The sequence below is a fragment of the Notothenia rossii genome (assembly GCF_949606895.1).
Source record: "Notothenia rossii genome assembly, chromosome: 3".
Lineage (NCBI taxonomy): Eukaryota > Metazoa > Chordata > Actinopteri > Perciformes > Nototheniidae > Notothenia > Notothenia rossii.
The window spans coordinates 41,906,043-41,916,087 of NC_136901.1; the positions used below are offsets into that span (position 1 = coordinate 41,906,043).

Consider the following 10,045-nt stretch of genomic DNA (forward strand, 5'->3'; position numbering starts at 1 on the left):
CTCCATGCCACGCCGCATTGATGCAGTAATCCGTGCAAAAGGATTCCCAACCAAGTACTGAGTGTATTAATGGACATTTTCAAATGTTTGATTGTGTTTTGCTGTTATAAATCTTTTTTTTTACTTGGTCTGAGGAACTATTCTAATTTTTTGAGATAGGATTTTGAGTTTTCTTAAGCTGTATGCCATAATCAGCAATATTAAAATAATAAAAGGCTTGCAATATTTCAGTGATTTGTAATGAATCCAGAATGTATGACATTTTTGTTTTTTTAATTGCATTACAGAAAATAAAGAACTTTATCACAATATTCTAATTTTCTGAGACAGTCCTGTATACACTACAGTGTCATCTGGCGTCGTTTTTGTAAGACATTTTTACTTCCGCATCAAAAAAGCCTCCCCAGCGGCCGGTGTAACGTATTAATGAACATGGATCCCAATGCTAGTTTCGACACAGAAGACACAGAAGAAGTTTAACATGTATATTCGAATTCATATGACGGATCACAACATTATAATTATGAGCCTGCTAGGCGTCCAAGAGACCAGGAGCAGCCAAGGATTAGAAGAAATAACGGCCATCGGAGAAAAATTGAGCTGTGGTGTGAGGAGAACCAGTGGAGAACTGGGCAGCTATCTTGGTGAGTGATCGGCATTAGCTACAGAATGTTAGCTAACGTCACATCACAACATTGTGAAGTTAGCTATCATATATCAGGCTATAACTAAAGTAGTATTGATAATATAGTAACGTTACTGGCAGGACTGTTGATACTGATCCATAACAGAAAATAACAGAAACTAATGCGCAAGTATCAGCCGTATCTCGCGTTACCTAATGCAACTCCACACTACGGTGCTGTGTACCGGAGGGGAGAGAGAGAGAGAGCAGGGAAGGAGGGAGGGGGGAGAGAGATGTAATACGGTTTCCTGATAAACGTTACCTAATGCAACTCCACACTACCTTCGGAGCTGTACCGGAGGGAGAGAGAGAGCAGGGAAGGGGCAGCTATCTTGGTGAGTGATCGGGCGTTAGCTACAGAATGTTAGCTAACGTCACATCACAACATTGTAAAGTTAGCTATCATAGATCAGGCTATATCTAAAGTAGCATTGATAATATAGTAACGTTACTGGCAGGACTGTTGATACTGATCCATAACAGAGCAGGGGGGGGGCGGGGAGAGCAGCGAAGAGGGGAGCATTGAAGTCCCGTCTCTTTGTCTGCACAAAACGAACCCAGGACCGAAAGCTAGCTAGCTTTCTTTTCCTGTTAGGGAAATAGTGGACTCGATGTCCTGAAAGGCTGGTATTTGTGCAACCTGCACAACCACAATACTGCACCATGATTACAAATGGTGAAATACAATGTAAAACTACCGAAAAATACCAGCTCACTAAAACACAACCGCTCAACTCAACGCAACTACTAACTATACCCGCGGTCAGAGAGCAGAGATGTTTACCTTTGTGATGTAATATGACGCGTTTGACGTATGACCTTAAAAAAAGCCGTTTTTAAGAGCAGAGCTCAAAATTGCTCCTTTCCATCTGAATTCCTGCCCTTATGTCTCGTAAAACATATCAAATCCTGCATTCACTTTTTTAATTGTAATTTTCAAGCAAGTTTAAGCATAAATGTAGAAAAAAAACCCCCCCGCAAGTTGCTCTTTAAAGGTCACCTGTTATGCTATTTTTAGGCAATAGCATAGGTCTCCGATGTATACAAATATATAAAAAACATGTCTATTAAGTGTTTTGCTCACAATACCAAACAGATCACCCATTCTAGCCATGCCTCATATCCCTCTATTTCACTTCCTGTTTCAAAAGTGCGGATTTGGGGTATAAAGCTTTAAAAAAAAAAAAGTTGATAAAAGAAAAAGGAGGGGTCTGAGCTCATGCGGGACCCGGCAGCTACTGTCTAAACTAAATACTGCCGTGATGAAACAGCATATCATGGATTATCGAGGATTATTTCTGAAACAGTATGGAGCTCAAAGGCTTTCTCTCTTGCCGGTTATACCACAAGGTGAGTTCCTTTTATTCCTGCTTCTTCACACACATGCTCTCCAGTACAGGTTAGCTCTGAGTGTTAGCGATGCTAATGGAAACACCGACCATATTACGTCCAAACAGTCGGGCATTGTTTCTGATAGCAACGTTTACGCCTACATTTCCGATATTACGTCATATCGGACGCAAATCTGGATCAGCTCCGTTGTTCCCCCGTTTTTAGAGATTTGGGTACGGAGGAAAAGAGAGAAGGTTTTATTTTCTGATGCTGCGTGAGTTCCCTTACACACCGGGGATGTATAAAAGACATCAAAAAGTGTATTTTGCATGATAGGTCCCCTTAACTTTTGAACTTTATCCAGTTTTATTTATGAATTCTAAAGTCCTGAGGATCTCAATTCTTCAATGGAGATTTGCCAGATTAATCAGATTTGTTTGAAAAAGTTTAAATGTACAGCTTGCATATTTACACACTGATTGTTGATTTCGTCACACAAATAATAAATACTTTAATATCTGCTTATCCTTGACTGCTTGTGTTTGTGTTCATATTTAAACTCTGACAGATGAATGCTATAAACCAAATGTGACAGTGACTGCCAGGGGTTCAGGAGAAGCAACAGTGAAAGTGAGTACAATATATTTGTATATGTTATACTCTGAGTTTAAAGGTGGGGTAGGTAAGTTTGAGAAACCGGCTCGAGATATACTTGTTGTTATATTCCATGGAATGCTCTTAACATCCCGATAGCAATGAATATCTGAAGTGCTTTGACAAAAAATACATACAAAAATGTCATCTGTGGAAGCCGTGGTACTGTAAAAAGCACGACCAATCATCTGAGCCGCCGGCTAAAGTAACTGGATGGCCTACCTGCCTGTCAGCCTTCCATCTGTGCACAAACTTATCTCGTGCCCTCATTGGTCATGTGCGCGTTCGTGTGTGTTGGAGGAGGGGCTCTGTGAGGAAGTGGCAGATTTTTTCCGGCTGTGTATTTTCCAATTCTAGGGCACTCCAGCTGGTTTCTCAAACTTACCTACCCCAGCTTTAAAAAACAGTTAATAACTGATCCGTCCTTTTTTTAAATTAAGATTTTACCTAATACCCTTTTAACTTTGTGAGGACTTATATCAAATATTGCACCTTCTCTGTGTGACAGATGGTGTCGCTGTACTACGCTCTACCTAAACAAAAGGAAAGTGATTGTCAGAAGTTTAACCTGTCAGTGCAGCTCATCCCAGGTGATTTAGTGCCTTCTGCCTCTTATTCGGTTGTTGTACCTTACTCTTGAGAAACAAATTAACTAAATACAAATATAATATTTTACTCCTGCAGAAAAAATGGATGAGAACGAGAAGATCTACAAGCTGAGGATAGAAGTGTTGTAAGTACAACCAAGGCAACACACTGCCACATGGCTTTATTCATAACATTTTCTAACCAGCTATTTACAATATTATTATATTTCTCAATCTGTATTAAATATTCTGCTTCTGTTCATTACCCTTTAAACTATGTTCTTAACACTTTCATGTCCTTCAATCTATTCTGTGTACAGGTATAAGGACAAGGAAAGAGATGCGACAATGTCAATTTTGGATATTGGCTTGCTAACCGGCTTCACCGCTAACACAAAGGACTTGGACTCAGTAAGAACTTTTACAGATACACATCAACCCACAACAAATGAACTCGTCACGGTTCCTGTTAAGAGAAAAATATGTGTGTGATGGTTAGTGGTCTGATTATGTGTGTGTGTGTGTGTGTGTGCGTGTGTGTGTGTGTGTGTGTAGTTGTCAAAAGGACATGCCCGCACCATTGCAAAATATGAGATGAACAAAGTCCTATCAGAAAGAGGCTCACTCATCCTCTACCTGGACAAGGTAAGACGTCGATGTTTCCTTCTTCCATACTTTTCCTCTCTGCCTTGCTCTTTGTGTATTTAACTCTATCTCACCTTTATCTACAGGTTTCTCACACACGACCAGAAGAAATCATTTTTAGGGTTCATCAGAAAATGAAAGTGGGCGTCTTACAACCAGCAGCTGTATCTGTCTATGAATACTATGAGCGTGAGTCTTAGAGAAACCTCCATGTGTTTTGTTCCCAATAGATGTCAGAGAATATAACGCTGTCAATAAGCAGGCATTATTATTTGTTCAAGTACTTAAAGGGCCCATGTCATGCTTTTCTGGTTATCACCCGTCCCCTTGTGTGTTATGTAGCTTTTTCTGCATCTAAGCAGTCTGCAGAGTCACAAACCCTCAAAGTACACCGTGTAGCGAGTAAAACTCTAACACAGAAACGACCTGTCTACCTGTCTATCAAACCGGCTATCAAACCGGCCGCCAGCTTGAACGCCTAACCATGAAATCATCCCTCACAGTTCACCATGAATCCTACAAACTCCATCTCACTACCTACAGAGACGCCCTCACTGCCGCAAAATTTGCTTACCTCTCCACCATCTTTACTGACCCCTCCCGTAACCCCAGGACCCTCTTCTCCACCGTCAACAAGCTCCTCAAACCCCGTGCTGACACCCTCTCTTCCTCCACTTCCACTCTATGCAGTTCATTCCTCCAGTTTTTCTCTGACAAAATCACTGCCATTAATCACTCCCTATCCGCTGCATCTGACACACAAAAATCTCCCGCAACATCCACCGCCACAATTCCTCCCTCCATCTCCCTTGACCTCCCGAACCCTCCTCCCCACGGCATTCTCTCCCAGTTCACTCTGGTTACCCCCCCTGAAATACTCCAACTGATCAGCTCCTCCAAACCCACAACCTGCTCGCTTGACCCTCTACCCACCCCTCTTCTGAAGTCCTGCCTCCCCGTCCTCTGCCCCTACCTTGTCAACCTTTTCAACTCCTCCCTGTCCCAAGGAACCGTTCCCTCTGCCTTCAAAACTGCTGCTGTCACTCCCATCCTCAAGAAACCCGGTCTGGATCCCTCCTCCCTCAGTAATTACCGCCCCATCTCCAACCTCCCCTTTCTCTCTAAAACAATAGAACGCATCATCTCCAAACAACTCCACCGCCATCTCCAAACAAATGAACTTTTCGAACCCCTTCAGTCTGGTTTACGTCCTCACCACAGCACAGAAACGGCACTCATCAAAGTCCTCAATTCCCTCCTCACCTCTGCTGACACCGGTTCCCTCAACATCCTCATCCTCCTTGACCTGAGTGCAGCCTTGGATACCGTGAGCCACACCATCCTGCTTACCTGACTCCGGGATATCGGTATCGAAGGTACTGCACTCAGGTGGCTCCAGTCCTACCTCTCCGACAGATCCCACTTCATCTCCCTCAACAATCACTCCTCTACCACAGCTTCAGTCACCCAAGGTGTTCCCCAAGGTTCAGTACTCGGCCCCCTCCTCTTCATCATCTAAATCCTCCCCCTTGGTCAGATTCTCCGCCATCACAACCTGGACTTTCACCGCTATGCTGACGACACACAGATCTACCTCAGCACCAAATCCCCCCACAACCCCCCTCTCACACATATCGAATCCTGTCTGACTGCAATAAAATCCTGGATGCAACACAACTTCCTCAAACTCAACAGCAATAAAACTGAACTCCTCCTCATCGGCTCCAAATCCACCCTCAGCAAAACCCCCAACCTGACAGTCACCATCGATGGCACCCCTGTTTCCCCCTCCACCCAGGCACGCAACCTTGGCGTGATATTCGACCCCACCCTCTCCCTCGACCCCCACATCCGCCAAGTTGTAAAAACCTCATTTTTCCACCTCCGCAATATCGCCAAACTCCGTCCCTCTCTCACCCGCCCCGCAGCTGAGCGACTCATTCACGCCTTCATCTCCTCCCGCCTTGACTATTGCAACTCACTCCTCTTCGGCATCAGCACAACATCCCTCAATAGACTCCAGCGTGTCCAGAACGCAGCCGCCAGACTCCTCACCCACACCAAATCATGGCATCACATCACCCCGGTCCTCAAAGAACTCCACTGGCTCCCCGTCTCACACCGCATTGACTACAAACTCCTGGTCCTCACCTATAAAGCCCTCCACCATCTGGCCCCCCCCCTACCTCACTGGCATAATCATCCTCTACCAACCACCCCGGTCCCTCAGATCCACCTCAGCCGGTTTGCTTTCAATCCCCAAGGCCAAACTCCGGAGCTTCGGGGATAGAGCCTTCTCTGTGGCAGCCCCGAAGCTCTGGAACTCCCTCCCCCAAGACCTCCGTGAGTCTGATTCCCTCACCCTGTTCCAGTCCCGTCTCAAAACCCACCTCTTCAACTCTGCTTATCCTTAAACCCGCCCCTCCCCCCTCTGAACCAACATCCTCCTGACTGCTTTTCTGTTTTTGTTTTGTTTTTGTTTGGATTTTTGTTCTTGTTTTGTTTGTCGACCTTACTCGTAATGTAAAGCGTCTTTGGGTCTAGAAAAGCGCTATATAAATCCCATTGATTATTATTATTATTATGCTGCCCCAGAACGCCTCGTTGGACATTTATCTTTTTCCATTGTTTTCATCCTGGGTATGGTGACGTGCCCATACCCAAATGGTCCCATTGGTCCAAATGGACCAATCCGTGGAGCTCCTCACACACACACACACACAAAAATGTGACCCGCTGGGGGGGGGGGGGGGTGCTGGTGGAGCCTCGCAGATGATTCGCTGTCTCGCAGCAAGCAAGAAACCAGCTCACACTGTCAGCTCCTTGCAGCAGCGAGCCAGTGAGCGAGCTGACTTATCGGAGCACACTGGGCTCACAGGGAGGGGGGGCAGGAGCTCTAACAAGGCGTTTAGGACAGAGAGTGAATACACATACTTTACAGAGATGCTGTATGAGAAACCAGTGTGAGTTTGGAACATTGATTATAAATCATCATTATAAATCTATTCTAATAGACCTCAACAATGGAATTATGATCAGTAAAAATGGCCATGACATGGGACCTTTAATATATCTTTTATAAAGTACCGTAAGAACCTGTTTCAATATCTTTCTCTTCTATTGCAGAAACACATTGTGTGCAGTTCTACCATCCAGAGAGAAAAGGTGGACAGATACTGACGCTCTGCAGAGGTGATCTATGCACATGTGCTGAAGGTAAACGGGTCAAAGCAACCTTATCCATCAACTAAACTTTTATTTGTTCCATTTTTTATTCTAAATAACACAACACTTAAATTATGCTTTGTAGAGGTAAATTGCAGGTCTGAGGTCTGTAAACTGCAGCAGTGTATCATCATACTTTGGAAACAAAGACTCAGAGGCTATACAGCAATGCTAGTAGCTGAGAGTCTTACCTATGGACACCAGCACTAAATGCTATTCCCCAATCATAGTTGTTGAGATAATTCAGTGTTGACCCAAGTGTTGGAGCCACTAATCGACAGACAGACATTGTCCCCATGAAAGCCACACTGCAAACATCGAATCATAATGATATCACCAGGAATAGTCTCTCAGATTTACAACATAAATCAAGGAGTTGTACTCCTTATGAGGAAAGCACTTAGCTTCACATCTGGTAAAGGAGAATGCTGTAGAATTGAGTTTGCAGTAAATCACCAGATTGAAACATAAGCACCTGAAGTCTAAAAGAAACCTCACTAATAATCTAAATGGTGACGTAAATACAGCTGCCATCATCCATGCTCATGTACTACTATAAACATTTGATTGGATGTGTTGTAACTTTATGCTAATTGTGTATTTCCAGAGAACTGCAGTATGCAGAAGAAGGAGAAAATCAGCAATGAGCAGCGCACAGCTAAGGCTTGTGAGAGTACACAAACCAGCAAAATAGATTTTGGTAAGAGACTATAAATGGATTGAATGGACTCAATATAGTACTTTTATACACCAAACATGTATTTGTTTGATTGTGTGTGCCTAAGAGGTTGGGAGAAGAAGTGAGCAATGAAACAGATGAGCTAACAATCTACAATGTGTCTGTCCTCAGTGTACAAAATGAAACTGGAAGTGTTTGAAGATGATTTGTCCACAGACATTTACACAATGCGTGTTCTGGAAGTCATCAAAGAAGGTGGGTATCTATTAACTGCCTAAAATGGAGCAGCCCCTGAGGTTTTCTAGGGTGCCGTAAAGGTGTAGGTGACTTAACAGTTGGTTTACCTCCTTTTGCTTGTTGTGTGCACATTTAATCTCAGTCAGACAATAACATACAACTTTTAAAATGTTGGTGAATGCATTTATGTCAGGCAGTTAGATGTCAACACCGGTCATTTTCATGTTTCTAGGCAAAATAAGATGTTCGACTTCTTGTTTCATTTATTAGTGCAGTCAGCAGCTTGTTGGCTGGATAATTATTATACAGTCGTGAGTGGGATACATTTAAAGGGGCCCTATTATGCTCACTTTTATGATTCATATTTATATTTTGGGGCTCTACTGCGACATGTTTACAAGCTTTAATGTCAAAAAAGTGCCTGTGCTGCTGCACCACTTTTCACCCTCTGTCTGAAACTAGAGCCCAGTCTGCTCTGATTAGTTAGCCGGCCGGCTCTGTTGTGATTGGTCAACCACTTGGAGTTGTCCCGCCCCTTAGCCTCTCATGTACAATGTGTTGGGGGCTAGACAATAGAAGTGCAAGTGTTGTTTAGTGATGTCACTATGTCACAAAACAAGCCGTCCAATGGAAGAGTTTCGAGCAGGGGGTGGGAGTGTGTCTGAAACTCCCTCTGGACGGAACACAGGGATTTCAGCCTTTGCAGACCATTTACATGCACAACAACGCAAATAACTGCAGGAGAGGGAAAACCCCAAAAAGCAGAATACAGCCCCTTTCACTTTTGGACAGAAGGCAAAATAAGTGCGTTTCCAGAAACGTTTGTTCCTTTCAGAAAGATTCCACTGGAAATATGTAATAATAAAGTGCTTTTGTTTTGTGATGAATGATTAGCTATCCATTTGATCCTCACCTTTTCTTTGTTCTCCTTGTTTTAAATAACAGGAACATCTGATGTGGGTCCCCTGAATAAACCTCGCACATTCCTCAGTTATCCGCACTGCAGGAAGTCTTTAGATTTGGATGTGGGCAAAACGTACCTTATCATGGGAACATCAAATGATATTCACAGAGATGAGGCACATCAAGCGTAAGTTTGTTTGAATTTGATTGTGTGGTGTGGGAATTTAAGATCTCTCTGTTTCACTGCTTTTTATACTAAATCAAGTCAATATTTGTTGTACTCATTTACTGTTGCCATTGATCAAGTAATAAAGTATCCAGAAGGAGGAAGGAAGCTTTCTTATGTTATGTTTGAATGTTACAGATAGGTCTTCATCATGTGAACAGCCAACGTGTTTTTCACACTGCTCTCCTTAGGTATCAGTATGTACTTGGAGAAAGAACCTGGATCGAGTACTGGCCCACAGTAGCTGAGTGTCAAGCTGATGAACACAGACCTACCTGTTTGGGCATGGAGAACATGGTCCAGACGTACCAAGACTTTGGATGTCAGCAGTAGTGAAACTCAAGAAAATGTATTATTTTTGGAATTCTTTATATTTGGACATTATTCCCATCTTGTACGACTTTCACTGCTATAAGATGTATGGGTTTACAATGTTGCAGTGTATTGATTACAATTAAATTATCTCAATCTCATTTTCTGTGTCTTATATTCATATTCACTTTTAGTTAATGTAGAAAATTAGACGAATATTTAACTCTTATGTTGGTTATAGTAAACGTTGATGAGTTCTAACCATTTAAACTGATAATGTATTTGTTTTAAGTGCTTGAGTCGTCTTCTTCTCCAAAATGTAATGTGTATTTTTGTAAGCTGAGGTCCATAAAGAGACAGATGTGGTGATGTGGCTCACCATAGATGCCATTGATTTGTAGTAGGACCTTTTTTAAACTGATCTGGGAGATTCACAGACTCATGAAACTTTACTAAAACACACTACAGATTGAGGGCTTTCAGAGGCGTATTACTTACCTTAGTGTAATGTCAATATAATGCTTTTTGAGCAGTAAAAAAACGCATTTCTTGAAGGAAAC

At 42.9% G+C, this 10,045-nt stretch overlaps 1 protein-coding gene across 1 annotated transcript; it reads left to right on the forward strand.

Annotated features, from left to right (window-relative positions):
* Positions 1 to 1,230: 1,230 nt before the first annotated feature.
* LOC307033485 (complement C3-like) lies at positions 1,231 to 9,646 on the forward strand. Its single transcript, XM_079671973.1, has 11 exons — positions 1,231 to 2,647; positions 3,180 to 3,261; positions 3,356 to 3,404; positions 3,579 to 3,669; positions 3,814 to 3,903; positions 3,990 to 4,092; positions 7,030 to 7,119; positions 7,736 to 7,828; positions 7,979 to 8,062; positions 8,990 to 9,134; positions 9,365 to 9,646. The coding sequence occupies exons 2-11, from the start codon at positions 3,180 to 3,182 to the stop codon at positions 9,504 to 9,506; spliced, it is 969 nt and encodes a 322-aa protein (XP_079528099.1). The 5' UTR covers positions 1,231 to 2,647; the 3' UTR covers positions 9,507 to 9,646.
* Positions 9,647 to 10,045: the final 399 nt, after the last annotated feature.